This window comes from Colius striatus, chromosome 11 (genome assembly GCF_028858725.1).
Source record: "Colius striatus isolate bColStr4 chromosome 11, bColStr4.1.hap1, whole genome shotgun sequence".
Taxonomy (NCBI): Eukaryota; Metazoa; Chordata; class Aves; order Coliiformes; family Coliidae; genus Colius; species Colius striatus.
Genome location: NC_084769.1, coordinates 21,632,076 through 21,647,860, shown reverse-complemented (window position 1 = coordinate 21,647,860; position 15,785 = coordinate 21,632,076). Strand labels below are relative to the sequence as shown.

Genomic DNA, 15,785 nt, shown 5'->3' with positions numbered 1-15,785 from the left:
CTGTGCTAATGGTTTTAACTTTGCAGGCTCTGCTCTTCAGACATCTTTTTGGAGATCACAGTTCACTTTTTTCTTTTCAAGTCAATCATTTGGTTTTTTTAATCTAATAATTCTATATCTGCCTGCATTTTGGGGTTTTTTTTTTTTTCACTTATGGAAGCAAAGGCTTTCATGGCATTTCTTTGCTCTCCATTTGTGCTCTTGTTGTTAGAAACACTTGCAGGTCTTCCTGGATTTGGAGTTCTGCCACATTTCTCTCCTCAGGGCTGGGCTGGTTCTCAATCCCATGTGGAATATGGGAGTGTTTACCACCCTCTGCATGTTTCTTCCTGGAGTGGACTTCAGCTGTCTCAGCATGTCAGCAGCTTAGCCAAGATTTTGGTCTAGTAAAAGACTGGGAATGCATTTTTGGTTCATAGTTCCAATCACAACCCAATTCACTGTAGGAAACCTGAGGAAGTTCCTAAAGATGCACAGTTTAGCTTGCATATTCCCTTATAGTTTCACTTTCCCTTGGTTAAAAGATATGTGACTTGTACATTTAAAATATATATGCAGCACATTGCTCAAGTCTTTGTAACACAACTTTGTGGCAAACTTACTCTAAGTAAACAGTGTCTGATATGCACGATGTGTTAAAGAATTTTTTTAGTTACTATAGGAAATGAGATGATACTCCAAGAAGTTTTTTCTTTTACTGTTACTGCAGATTCAAATGAAAGCTCTACTTAAGTATCTTCCGGTTGTCTTTTGAACTTTTGCATACTCAGTTGACCCAGACCTTCCAGCTGCCCCGTGCTTCCCACCAAATATTATTCTTGACTTCTGGTTGTTACCAGCAATATTCACTCTGGACCCTACACATCATCAAGTGAGCTGTGCCTGCTCCCTCTTGCATCCTCTTCCCATCCAGCTCTCTCTGGTGCCACTTAAAGATCACATCCCAGAACTACACCACTTCAGCTGATGCTTTGTTTACATGACATGACCTATACCAGTGAACACTTTCAAACCAGCACTTTGCCACGTGTTGGTGTAATCACTAGTAAGACAAAGCTGTGCCTAAGCTAGGACTTGTTTACCAGCAGAGAATGACTTGCATTTTACTGGCACCATTTTAAAATATGTTCTCTGTATGTTGGCAAAATTAGGCTTTTATTTTAGCACAATAAGCACCCTTACATAACCATAGCAAGCAGAACTAGTGAAAGTATGGCTTCTGCTGCTATAAGTAGCTCTGTAGGTGCAATCATAGTGGCCAGGGTAGTGGGTTACAGCTCTGACTTTGATCACTGTATTTGCAGAAGATGCATTACAGACTATAACAGCAAAACCTGCTTATACTAGAGTACCTGAACCTACTTTTCCCAGAGTATCTGCTTTTCATGCACAGTTGATTTGACTATTAGTAACAAAATCAGGAGTGCTTTCTTGGTATGCTGTACCTAGAAGTATATACTAAATATCAGGCTTTAATGGGTAGAGCACCTATGAATAATAATGTGTGCTGGGGGTATTTTGTTTGTTTTAATTATATGCCAGCAAAATTTAAAAATAGATTGTACCTAAACTGCCTAATTTCTGCTTCTTGTCTATTAAAAACAAAGCACTGATGAGTTTAGGCTTCTGTCATTAATGAATAAAGTAGATTTTTAAAGAAATCATGAAAACAATAAGGGGTGCATTAGAAAATAATAGTGTTTATATGGCTATATTTGAAACCTCCTTTTCTTCAATTACACAAATGGTGTGAGTCCCAAAGCAATTGTTAAAGGTCTTTTAAAGAGACTAAAACCTAAATATTTGAGTCAACAAATGTTTTAATACTGTGATCACTCAAGGAGAATATATCTGTATATTTTAGCTTGTCTTACAGACAGGAGAGAAGGAATGGAGAATGTTTAGGAATTTAACGCACCTCATTGTTCTGAGGAAGGGTGACTTTAGTTTTGAGTTCTATTTTTAATGCCTTAACTGACATTTTAATCTTCCTAGAGTAGAGACTACTCATTTATTACTAGGTTTTTGTTTTAGACATGATTCCATTGCTTGTCTTAGGAAAGAAGAGCAACTTCTCATCTTTCTCCTTAGGGCAAATTACCATGTTTCAGCACATTGTGAGAGGGAATTACAGCAATAGACAGTTTTCTGAGTCTGAATCTACTATATGAAGCTATACTGACGTTATTTTTGCTCTGTCCTGTGATTCTGTGAATTAATAGTGGGTATGACAAGCACTCCCAACACGAGAAACACTTGATACTTTTTGACACTAAGTCCATATTGCCAGGCTCTGAGCACACCAACTGGCTTTCCAACCTCTTTCCCCTCTACTAGGGATTTCTCTGTACCCAAGGCCAGATTGGATGTGGTGCTGCTCTGTAACCTTGGATTGGGGTGCTATGAAAACAGTCAAGTTGCAAGAAAGAGCCATGAGAAGCCTTGATGGGCCTTCTCTGTTCAAGCTCAGCCCCCCCATGCTTATGATGCTCGTGTGAGCTATGCTGTAGCTATGCTTGGCCCTTGCCTGAGCCCACCATGCTGTAGTAGTGTCCAGTCTTGCATGCTGCTGATCCTGACCTTGCCTAGCTGACTGAGCTTCCTAGCTGCAGCTTGGACCCCTGCTGGCCCTACAGACTTGCCTAGCAGGCATCAAATTGTCACCGTCCCTGGCTGCAGTCCCTGGGCCTCCCCCCTTTGACTGGCTGGGGTCCCACCAGAATGCCCCTTGCTCGCTGTGACTACTGGCCCTGTAGCCTCACGGGCACCCACAGCTTCTGGCTCACCTGTCCTCACAGGGCAACCCAGCTCTTGCTGCTCCCTGACACGGTTTGCTTAAGCAGGAGCTCTTCATTAAACATTCCTCAAGAATGACCTAGGTCGAGGAGCTCTGACAGTCCTGTGAAAGCAGAGCAAGCTGCCCCGAGAGATAGGAGACTGAGCTTTTTATAATGATCAAGTTGGACTGGGAATTTTGTTGAATTATTTCAGGGGAAATTTAGCCGGCAGCTCTGGACAGTTTAATTTCTCATTTGCATATCATAATACTGGAAGGAAAGCATAAACTATGAACAAGGTTTATTTTGGTTTTAACTGCCATTTTGATTTCCCAGAAAGCATTGCCCATCATACCCAGGTTTGCCATCACACACACACACAAAAAAAAGGGAATTTTAAATAGAATCACAAGTTTTTGTTTAATGGTTAAATTTCTTATACAGGCACACTTAGATTATAAAATTACTTCAGTTTACATTCCCAAGACTAAAAGGAAAATGTCCTAAAGTGTTTCGTTCCTAAGAATGCAAGCACTTTGCTGAATTGAAGTTTGTAGCTTTCAGTAAAGTATGAACTGTTCCTTCCCTAATCTTATAAATAGAAAACGAGGAAAGGCTAGGGCCATTTACTCAAATGATGAATAGCCTTTTATAATGAAGATATTTGTTCTGGACTTAATGTCATTTCATGACCATCTAACAAAGCTAAAACTGTGCTGGTGCTTCAATGGTGGCACATCCCATTCCCCTCTATTGGCCACATTTATCTCATGTCTCTCCTATTAACTTCTCTTTATCGCTTGTTTGGCTGCCCAGTGAACTAGCTAGTGTTTTCAGCTGAACCAAACCAGAAACTAGCTGTCAGCCACATTAGGTCCCTGGTGCTGCTGAGAGGCAGCGTGAAAACCCATCCTTTGAAAATATGTGTTATATTCCCAGTTTTGCTACAGACTTCTTCTACGACCTTTAGCAAATCCCTTAAGCTTTTTCTGTTAGGAGTTGTGAAATTGAGATAATGATATTTCCTAGCCTTTTGGTATATGAAGATTAATTTATTAATATGCATGAGATGCTCATACCCTGTGGTGATGAAAGCAATGGAAGTTCCTAGATGAACTCTTTTATATCTTTGAGTTTTATTCATTCACAGCTACAGAGAGTTCAATCCTGCTACAAGGCTCAGTAAGGCAGACACCTCCACAATGTCTTAGTGATACTAAACTGGAGTTCAAAAGCAACAATAATCTTTAGTCCATTGTCATCTTCATGGTGACTGTATGTTAAATTCATTCAAATAATTTGTTCTGAATCATCGCAGTTCTGAATTGTGAATGTTTGAAAAGTATAATCAGTAGTGTGCCATCAAGATTTAGGTAATGAGCTTATGCTGCTGGAATGAGCTAGTCATTTTTAAGATGGTGATTTTCAGCTTTGATGGTTTGGTAGCAACAGCAAGTTAACTGCATACTCACAGTTTCATCTGAAAAACCTGTATGGGAAGGCTGTGAAGACTTAACAAAACTTAATGGTGGTTCCTACCATGCAATGCCAGCCATGACACTGAGGAATAAGCTCTACTAAGACTGTAGGCTGCATCTACTCTCTCTAGCTCTGCAGGGATGCTCACATACACTCCATTATTCCTTTAAGTGGTGTCTTCAATATGCCTGTCAAGATTGCTCACATTCAGAGCAGTTGAGACATGTACCTATGGCCTGAAAAGCAGGATAGTCAAAGAAGAAAATAGTTAAGAAAAAAATCTGGTGTTCACATGGAAGAGAACAGTACAACAGTACTTCATTCCGTGTCTTACAGAAAGGGTCACTAATCGCAGTGGCATGTATTGTGGTACTGACTGTACTTACCAGAAAGGCAATGGAAGTTTCTCTTGCAATGACTGGGGTATATCATACAAGGAAATAATCAAAAGGCTCATTTGACTATATAACAATATAGTTGAATGGTTATTGGTTCAACAATCATTAATATCCAGGATATAAAATCTTCCCAGTTGAGTTTAAGGAGTAAATTTGCTGAAGTGGAACAGCTTGCAAGGGTTTACAAGGAGGTGGGGAAGAAACGGCATAGGCTTAAAGGTTTTCAACCTAGAGAAAAATAACTGGTTTATTTTGTAAGGTCACTGTGCTCTGATAGACATTAGCTTCAGTGAGACTTAATAAGAACATAGCTGACAGTGACTTCTGAATCAGAAGTTTTCCAGTGTCTTAAATAAGGTGCTTTTTGTAATGTGAATTGTCAAGAAGATTCTCACACTTGTATGAGCAGAAACTAACCTAAGCTGCAAGATTCAATGAAAGCAAGTATTCTAGTGATAATAATGAGCACGTCACCTATTTAACCGTATATTCACTAGAAGAGAAAGGAAGGTTGAATGCATTTAGTCCACTCCCATCAGCACTAGCTGCTGTTGTGTCAGCCTTTATATTTCACAATGTCATTGAAAGCACAGCTGTCCCTAACCACTCCCAAATGAGACACTTTCAGACTTTACATACATAATTGTAGAGAGCTATGCTACACCGTGTGATGGTCTTAATTGCAATATAAGGCCATTTTTGGGGAGAGAGTTGTTTCTCTGATGTAGAAGTAACAGAAGAGAGAGAATAGTTCCTGCTCACTCTGGTTTAGTCTATGTGAGGTTATATGGCTGTCCAGGTGGCATCCGCTGCCTTTCTACTTAGAAAAAAAAGAGTGGGTGGCTGTTATTCCTTGTGCATGCTACTAGTGTAGCTGTTTATCAGCCACAATCCTCATGCCTGTCCTTGACTGTATATAGGTATGTTTATGTTTAAAGCTAATTAATTGGTCTGAAATGTTATTGTAAGCATTGATGTTTTTTCTTGTTTAAATCCTTCAAACCTAGAAATGAAGTCAGAGTTGTTTTGCTTTAAACTTTTTTTTTTCCTTCCTGCCTGCAGAGGGTACTGCTGGGGACTATGGAAAGATCTCAACATCGGCTAACTCTTCTCCCAGGGTGGCTTACAGAATTTTAAACGTTGCTAGTTTTGATTGCATATGTAAAGCTCCTTTTCACTTTGGAATTGATCATTTGGTGACCTAACTCAGTGACCCTGACAATCTCCTGGGAGCCACACTAGGAAAGGACAAACTGCATTCACAGGATCATACCATTGAACTGTCTTCAATTTGGAGGTTAGTGATTCTAAGTAAGCCCAAGCCCTTTCTATGGCATCTCCAAAATCTGCAGATTGCTGTTCTTTTCTGTGTGTGAAAAGCTTTGTGGAAGAACTGCTCCCTGTAATGCTTTGAACAGCAGTCTTCAGTACTGCAGGGCTCTTCTCCTCTGTCCCCAGCAGGGGACCTGTTTTTCAAAGGCAGCTTGCCCTGCTGGCACACATGAACTGCTTCCAGGTCTTGCTCTTGCTTTCTTTTCTATTATTGTACCAGACCCTAAGGCTCTGATATTTTTCCTGAGTTGTACCCTGAATGCCTGGAAAGTCCCCAGGTCCCACTGTTTCTAAAATTGCTCTCCTGGAAAGTTTTTCCTGTAAAAGCTGCTCATTTCAACAAATTGCAGAGCGCAGGTGCACTTTAGAAATTCCCAAAGTTGTAGCCTTATTGGGCAGATTAGGGCAATAATTGTGACAAAAATTAATACAATGGTATCAGATGTAAACCAGCATTTTAGATAGCAATATGACAAGAACATCCCAGAAATTCATGGCTCGGGAACTAACCACTCCTTAACCCTTGCCACCACCCACAGCAACTGAGTACAGATGGAGAACTTGGCCATTTGCCATCAATAGTGAGTAACCCATTTTTCCGTGGTGATTGATTTGGTCTGTGCTGTTGCTGTCTTACTCATTTTTTTTTTTCCATGGCATTGCTGGCAGAAAGGTCTTCTCTACTAAAACAATTTTGTCTAGCCTTGGCGTTAGGCTTAATATTAAATGACCATTTAATACTTCCAAGTCTTGTTGACTTTTAGTTTTGTGGTAGATAATTCCAAATGTGTGTATATGAAAATATTTTAATTGCCTAGCTTTTAACAAATGAGACAGAGTCAAATCATTAGTTTAGCACAAAAGTGTGATTTTTTTTTTCAGCTGCTACAAGTCTCTATAGTGAGCTTTACTGTCACTTGTGAGGAAAATGGAAGCTCAGTGCACAAATGATTCCATATTTGCATGTTGTCAATAGACTTTCTGATGAAATGTTAAGCAGTGGAGAGGAGCTTATTCTTCCTTCAGCTATCTCACCAGCACAGCAAAATACAAGTAAGTTGCTTTCCTTTTTGGAATAACCTTCTATTAACTGAAAGTCTTTACTGAATAAGCTATATTAAAAAGTTTAGTTAGCAAAAAATGATTATCCTGAACAGAACCAGGGCTGAATAAAGTGTCTAACCTGTTGTGTTATATGTATCTTTTAATGACCTGAAATCACACTTCATCATACTTTCTAACAATTTATGAGATTCAGTTTTGCTTTTAATCAGTGCTGACTTTGAAAGCTTTCCTGCTCATGTATTTTCATTCATTTGTTCTAATGACCTTAATTCCAGCTATAGTAGGAAGCAGTACTTTACAATCTACAGAAATCTTTTACCACTCTTCCAGACCTCTATAAATCTTAAAATACAGAGCATTCAAAGTAGGAGTGAGGCTATACACTGCACAAATAGCTATTTTCTAAATTATTTCACAGTAAGCCAAGTCGTGCTGATACACACTGACAGTACTAAGACAGTAGAAAGACACCCCCCCCCCCCCAATAATTCTGTACTATTATTAACAGCGGTTTCATCTAACCATTTTTAAAAAACCTCATTTTGTATAATGGGAAGCAGTAGATAAGTTTAATTATGATTCTTGTCTTGAATATTTGTTTCAGTCACTTGGCCGTGGTTGGCTTAGGGCAATATTTCTTGGTGGCATGAGCTGAGGCAGCATCCACGCTGAGGTGATGTGATGTGGCTCTGCTACCCTCTCTGGAAAGGGCCACTCAGGACAAGCGGCAACTTAACCAGTCTGTAGGACTACAGCTCTCATCACTGATAGAGACAAATGCCTCTTTTCACATTCTTAAGTAACCTTGCAAAAGCAATGCTCTTGCAAGTTACCATATGTAAGCCGGTGAGCTGTGCTCCAGCGATGCCCACGTGCCTGCGGTACTAGCCTAACAGGTGCTTCCAACATCGCCACCATGCGATGTGGCATCCTTCATACCATTCTTTCCCTGCAACAACCCCCCCGCCCCGGCTCAGCCCTGTGGCCTCCGGAGGGGCCTGGGGGTCCGACCGCAGCGTCCCGGCCTGCACACGCTCAGCTCGCCGCCCTTTACAGGACTTCGCTACGCTTCCAGCCGCGGAGAGCCTCACACGGAGCCGCGGGATGAGCGGGTCGGGCAGACGGCCGCAGATGCAGCCAGGCAGGCAGCCGGTAGGTTACGAGGCTCTGGGGCAGGTGGCGATCCCCCGGGGCTGGCGGCGCCTTCACCCTGCCGGAGAGCTCGCCCTGCTCCCTCAGAGGCGCGCGAGAGGGGCGACCCCTGCGCTCCGCCGGCGCCGCCGGGCCCCGACACCGCGCTCCCGCTCCCTCAGCGGCGCGGGGCGAGCGGCCGAGGCCGGCGGCGGTGCCCGCCTCTGCCTCCTCCCCCTCGGTGCCCTGCCTCCTCCCTCCGCCGGGCGGCCGGCTGCGCGGGGAGGGAGGGCGGGAGGGAGCGCGGCCCAAAGGTGTTGCTGGAAGGGAAGTTTGAATAAGGTCGTTGGGTGCCTCGGCGCTCCGACAGCATCATGGCGGAGCAGGGCGAGTCACCGGTCCACGTCCAGCAGCCTCAGCCGGCACCCGCACCCGCCGCCCCGGCCGTCGGCTGGCCCATCTGCAGGGACGCCTACGAGCTGCAGGAGGTTATCGGTCAGTGGAGCGGGAGAGTGGGGAGGGCGGCGGGGCGGAGGCAGGGGATGCCGCGGCGGCTCGCCGGCCACGGGCCTACCGGCGCTCATCCTCCCGCAGACTGAGGCTTGCTCACTGCGGCGGATGCGCCCAGCACTGCAGTGGCGCCGCCGCCGGCTGCTGCAAACTTTACCCGCCCGGCGGCGGGCGGGCGGCACGGCCCCGGGGGGCGGCGGCTCCTTCTAGAACCCGCCGCGCTGTGCCGCGCCGCGCCCCGCCCGGTGCGGCCCGCCACGGCCCCGCGGCGGTGCCGGCGCTCCGCTGCTGCGCGCATCCTCAGCCGCCACCGGTGGCTGCCGCCTCCTGAGCCCTGACCTGCTGCGCACTGGGACCTCGGCAACTCTGCAGATGCGCTCTGTGTGTGCGTGTATATGTGCGTCTGCCTGGGGATGCGCACATGTGCATGCGTCCGCTTAGATTACTCTGCATTTTTCTGGTGGTTTCGTGGGGGAGGTAAATCTCACCCCTAGATATGTTGCTATTGTGATGACTTCCTTTTATTTTTTTTTCCTTTCTTTTAAATATATGTATTTAAACCTTTTTCTCTTCTCCCTTGCTGTTTAATTATGCTCCTATCTCCTTGTGCCCCTCGGCTCAGCTCCCCATGTCTGTCAGTGGCATATAAGGGCAGCGGGGGATTACAGCTTCGTTTCACTCTAGCCAATGTGCTACACGTCCCGGTTTCCTCCCCCCCGTCCCTTTGGGTAGGGGGCTTTCTGGTAACGTGCTTCAGTGCCTTGTTCACGTGTCCAGCTAATGCAGATCAGATGTGTTCAGTTTCCATCTCATATATTTGGATTGGATTATTTTGAATATTACTTTGTGAAAAGCTGACTTGTTAAATGTGTGATAAAGTTTTTAGTCTCCTGACCTAGATATTGCTTGTTGCTAATGAACTACTTTGAGAAAACTTGCTTTTATTTGTATGTTACATCTTAAACCTCTAGCAAATAGTGCAGATGGCAAAGGCCAGCTTTGAGACTGTGATTGCTATTCCTTATAAACGAGGCCACTTAAATGAAAAAAAAAAATCCAGGAGTCTTGCCTGCTGATGTTGTTGGTTGTCTTCAGTATTCCAGACAAATTGCTAGTTGTTGTCAAGCGGATGACAACCAGAACTACATGTTAACTGATTGGAGTTGCATGTGTTGGGTGGATACTCAGCTCCGTCATTAAGCTAAGTAGTTAAGGAAAGTACTTCTGCCTTAAAATGAAACACATTCTCGCGTTCTATTGACACAGGTGGTGCCTTGTGTTTCAGTTTGTCATTCCTATGCTGTGAAGAGGGAATAAGGAAGGATGAAGGTATTTGGGTCCCTGGAGGGGACCAGACTGGTGCTTAGCATCCAGTGAGTGCTGCCAGTAGAACCCCCTGCCATAGGTATGGGTTTACTGGCCAGGGGAGTTGGTCTTACTTGGTCTGGGAAATGAATCTAAGTTAGCCAAATGGAACCAGCTCTACTAGCATGAACTCTATCTTTGCTCTGGTGTAAATCCCTTTTCTAAAGTAAAAAGAAGCCTCCAAGGTGTTGAATTAACCCTTGTCTATGGTGTGATATGAGTCATATGATTATTAAAAGAGTTATTTTCAATTGCAGTACCTGTAGAATGCCTGGGCAAGGATTTAATTCAGAAACTCCTTTCTACTTTCTTCTTTCCACTTAAAAGCATATCTTTTGATATGTAAACAGTATTTCTAAATACTTACGTATAAACATATATATATTGTACACATGGATGCTAAATTTGAGTAGCAAATGCCTATCTGTAGAGAAACTATATTAACAGTTACCTACTGGTGCTATTAAATGTTGATATTATTTATTTAACTACAGTGAATGCTCAGTGAGGAAATTGAGGTCAGGTTATATTGAATCAGATTCTTGAACACATTGAACTTGTCTAACTTCAGTTGAACTTTCCCAAAGCTTAGGCTGCTTACGTGGCTTTCTCTCAAATTCACTGAAACTTATTTTGTATCACTTCATTTAAAAAACTTGTGCTTAGTCAAATGTGTCTGTTTTCATTAACACCTTTTATTTGTTGTCTTATAGGAGTTGTCTTAACTATAGGAGATCCCACTTCCTCCAAAAAAAACCCTCGTAAATTCTATGTGTTTGGGCAAATGTGAGCATAATTTTCTGAGATATTGGATAAATGTTGTTGCTTTTAATGAACCCAGAGAGGGACTCTTAAAGCATCTTTTTTTTATACCTGAGGGAGTGGAGAATGATACAGTTGGAACTTGGTTTAGCAGCAGTTTATAGCCCTTTGCCTCAGCCGTGTCAGAGTTAATTACATCATGAATGTGATTAGTCTTGCCAAAACAGAGCCCTTCACCTCTGGAAAACACTACATACCTCTCCCTGAGGAGCTGGGTAGCTCTTTAGGGTGGGGTTGAGTAACAACACTTTTCCAGCTAAATGACAACATGTTGAAGCATCTTTGGGGGCTTCACAGGAGAAGAGGTACACAGGATGAGGTACAGCAGGATGGTTTATCATAATTCTCCCCAGTGGAACAGGATTGATATTGTATGGTAACTAAAACATAGATTCAGAGTGACTTCAGTGTCATGTTTTAGGAGGCATTTAAAAGATTTGGTGGTGGTAATAAAATGAAAATAATTTAGTCATTAGGGTTGTCTTCATCCTGTGGATTTAGAAGGTTGGAGAAGTTCTGTTTTTACTCTGTGTCAGAATGTGTGCTTTTCTTATTCCTCATCTCAGTCTAGCCAAATGCTATTTTGGAAACCAAGGCCATATGCTATGGATTTCAAATTATGCATTTTTTTCTTTCTTCTCTGTCCATTGCTACCTTTGTGATGGTTGATAGACTCAAGTGTCTGTTACAGAGAAAACGCTGGATTTAAGGAGTGCTGCTTATGAGATGTTCCATGTTTGTTTTACTTTTAAGGTGGCTAGCCAGTTCTTTGTAAACTCTTGGTATGTGATTTTGTGATACATTTAATCTGCTCTGACAGGCAGCTATTGAAAGGATCACAGAGAACTAGTTCTTCAGCTGGGTTAGTTTTCTGTCAGATCAGATTCCCTGTTTGACTTGCTGCATGGCTGTGTGATGGATAGATCTGAAGCAAGAAAGAGGTGCTTCCTGTTAATGCCTATATACAAGTCTTTTCTGGAGCAGGAATAAACTGTTCTGATTGCTGTCTGTAAATGTGTAGGTTAGAGATTTAAGAAGAAATTCTTACATTAAATCAGATCGGTACAGGCTGTCCCTTCTAACAGGAAGTTAGAAGGAGATTCCTAACGTAAGATAGGAGGATTCAAAGCAACCTTCCAGTAAGAGTTAGAGATAAGAAGTGTAATTGCTGTTAAGGGAGAGACAGATTTAATTTAGCAAAGACCTGGGAGATCTCTTTTTATGTTTTTTTAATGCATTAAGTTGAAATGTGCAGCGACTTTTAATGTATGTGCTTTTTTTTTTTTGTAAGCTGGATATTATTTGGATTTTAAAAAAGCTGATAAAAGCAATACTGAGAGTGTTCTTATTCACTTTGGGTTTATAACCATACATCCTGCATGAAATAACTGAAACAGATTTCTCTGAATTAATGTCACTTACATATGCAAGGTTTTTTTCCTCTTCAGTAGCAATAAAAAATATTCACAAAACGAAGGTTTAAATAATAATCAAACGTGAAAACCTGAACGTTTAATAGTGTTAAAAATGTGTTTGTACCTTTCAAGTGGTAATGTGCCATACATTGCATGGATGAGACAAAGCAGCATTCAGTCTAGGTTGTTTTCTTGGTTTTTATTTATGTTTTAGGATGGTTCTGTTGTTTTTAACAATGTTTCTTAAATTGATATGAACAAGTGGCTTTACTTTCTTTTTGGGAAACTATATTGAGTTGATAATCTCCTGCTAGATGTATCTTAATGTTTGTCAGCCTATTTTGATAATTGTGGAAGGAAGATTTTGTTATGGAGAAGCAGTGGATTATCTTGTGATTAAACTGCGTGCTAGCTTTCATTATAAAACTATATTTTCATCTCTTCTGCTGCAACTGACTTGGAAAATTAATTTGGCTAGAAATTAAGTGGTTACTGCTACGTGATGGATTATCTATACCAACTGCAATTCATTAGAAGAGTTGCCTTATCTGAACCGAGGCTTTCATCTTGTTTTGCCTTTTTAACTTAAAGCTCAAAAATATCTTGTTTGTTGCCTCATAAGGCAGTGTTGCTAAGTGAAATGTGTTGGGATTTTAGGTGGAACAGGTTACCATTTGAGACTGTCCTCCTGATTTTACAGTTTTTATTGTGAGCTGCTATTGCATTAATGGCTCTGGGGTCTTTGGTGGTGTTTTTATGGAATGCTATTTACTTACTATTATTTTTTTTCCCCTGGTGTGTGTATATTTCTAATGATTCTTTGACAGACAATAGACTCTCCTATAATTGTTGTTATCGGAGATCTTTGTAGAAGGGTTTCTTTCTGATGATGATACTTGGGAACTGATGTTCAAGTCTGTAAGCAGGGTGTATGCGTTTTGAAAACCTTCTCTATAGTTTGAGGTAAAAATTATAGTTCTGTGTTGTTCTGTTTATCAGGTACTTGCGTCTCATTCACGCTTTCCAAAATTTCTTACCCTGGTGCTTAATCAGGATTTTTGTTTGTTTGTTTGTTTGTTTAGTGGAAAAACACCAGTTGAAGGGTTTTCTTTTGCAGTAGTTTTTATGTATATGCTGCAAATTAAATCAGACTGTGCTCAGTGAAATAGCATATTGTAGCAACTAAAGCTATGGTAAACTGATATTTGTTCTTGTGGAGATGTTTCTAAATCCCCTATAATTCAAGCATAAGAAGCTGTATGATTTGATGTCACACTTAACACTACCAGAGATCTTTACAGTAAAACTTTGTGTAAAAAAGGAAGATGTACCTGCCTTAATTCTGCTGCAAAGCAAATCCCTTACCAATCTTAAAAGTTACTACAGCAGCTTAAGCATATTGTTCATGCACATATTAAATGCAAACTTCATAACATTAATTAATACATTTGTAGCTTGACAAGAAGAGTTTATTATTTTGTAAACTGAAGTTTTGTGTTTTGGGAAATTGGTCAAGATTTTCTGTCAACTAATAACCATTTGAAGAAACTGTAGAAATGTTAAATGCCCATTTAGTATTTCTATAAGGAGTTGCTTTTAAATTCAGTTATCAGAGTAAAGATGGTCATGGTGCAATTTAAAAATACCTTGTAGAACACTTGAAGTGCTGTGCTGCTAATGAGGCTGTGCAGAGCTTATAGTTGTTAATTATTTGCCTTGTCTCGACATGATAATAATAGTGTTGGGGAAGGGAGCTCTGTCTTGTTTTTTTGAATGAAAATGAACTTTCTGCAGTAGAAATGTGCAAATTGGAGACAAGACTAGTTTTCATTGCTTTTAAGAGGTTAGGCTTTGTAAATGATTCAGTGATCAAACTTTGTTATAAAATTTAGTGACTCTTAAAAAAAAGATCATTCATGCAATTGGAATTCAGGCTTGTTGGGAGGAAGATCAATTCTATTTTACAAAAACTTGAATGGCATGAAAATAAAGAAAATTATGTGTATTTTGCACTGAGTTTGTTGTGATTGCAGATAACCAGCAAAAAGAGCTTATCTTAAAATTAATTTGTTAACTGGAAGGGTAAAGGAGGAGCATGTAATCAACACATCGGGCAGTTGGCTGGTACTATGTAATGATCATTTACTGAAAGCATGCTGTGTTTTCCTGCACTTGAAATCTGCCTACTTCCTTTATGCTTGGCCCTCCTGTCCCTGTGCTTTCTCTCTTCTCCTTCACTCAAGTACTTCCTACAGATGAGGTCCAAAGCTTTGAGATCTGGAAAGTCCTATCTCCACAGGAGTTGCTTGAGTGCTAGGAGAGGAGCAGTTCTGCTGGCGAGTAGGTGGACATTTCAAAGTAGTGCATGATTTTGATTCTCACCAAGTCACACAATAGCCAAGGCTTTGCATCTACAAAGTGGGACCACTGCTTTTGACCAGCGTTGTAAGGGTACTTTGGTAGCAGGGGTCAAGTTCAGACCTGGGAGAGCAGTTTTAGGTTGAGTCATGTGTTGATCTGAAACATTAGAACTGTTTAACTGTTTTTGTTTTGTCTTGTGTTTTTTCTTTTCAGTAAAGAATCACTTTCCCTTAGGTCAGAGACCAGTTGTTTTTTTCCAGAATCTATTTGTCAAATGGAGCTTCTCTTTGTTAAATGGAAACAAAACCACATCTGTTCTGACTGGCATGAGGGCCAAAACTAGTGAGCTCTCTGTACAGAGGAGATGTGGGGTGATTGATATAGTGGCTACATGATGTAAACCATATTTCAATTTGTGTGACCTGTTTGGCTCACTCTCTCTCTCCCCTTACTCCTTACCAAAATATTTCAGAACTGTAAGGCAGCAGTAGATAGAAAATGATTTTATTTCCAGTAATAATAGCAAATCTTGGTGTTTAAAGAATGGACCTTAAAAATCAAGTTAAGTTAGTTACTCTTTTTAACTTCTCGGGTTTACTGAAGCCTCTGGGATAGTTCTAAGCAGTGGCAGCAGCAAGGTAATCTGCTTGCAGGACATGGGAGATAAACATGTCCCTAGGAAATTTACTGGTGCCTAAAATTAAGGCAAAATTTTGTTAATGTTTTTTCTTCCCTAAAGGAAATAACACTTGACAGAAGTTGATACTGTGTACTCTGTATAAACAAATAATTAGCTTTTTTGAATTAATTGAATTTTAATTTTCTCCCTTTTTCAGCACAGCATTGCTGGTAGGATGAAATCCTGACCGCTCTGATGGATTTTATGTGTCTTGCTGTGCTTGAGTGTCTTTGGGTATGCATGAGGGTCGCATGGTTGAAACTTGTAGGTGTAAGAGTATTGTCATCTAGCAGTGGCAGAATGAAGTGATGCTGGTATGAACTCTTTGAGAGAAGAATTTACTTTGGAACTTTTCTGTTTCCTTCTGTCAAGTCTCTGTGGTCACTGTGTCATGGTTCTGTATGACTAGCTCCAGAATTGAGCCACCAGTACATATCAGAAACTTGTCTCT

The 15,785-nt window shown here is 41.2% G+C and overlaps 1 protein-coding gene across 1 annotated transcript in view; it reads left to right on the top strand.

Moving 5' to 3' along the window:
• The first annotated feature begins 8,541 nt into the window (after nucleotides 1–8,541).
• The window catches only part of STK39 (serine/threonine kinase 39), a 98,923-nt gene continuing 91,679 nt past the window's right edge, over nucleotides 8,542–15,785 (top strand). Inside the window, exon 1 of the mRNA XM_062004833.1 lies at nucleotides 8,542–8,677. Within this exon, the coding sequence (XP_061860817.1) occupies nucleotides 8,557–8,677 (121 nt within the window). The 5' untranslated portion in view covers nucleotides 8,542–8,556. The remainder of the gene's footprint in view (nucleotides 8,678–15,785) is intronic.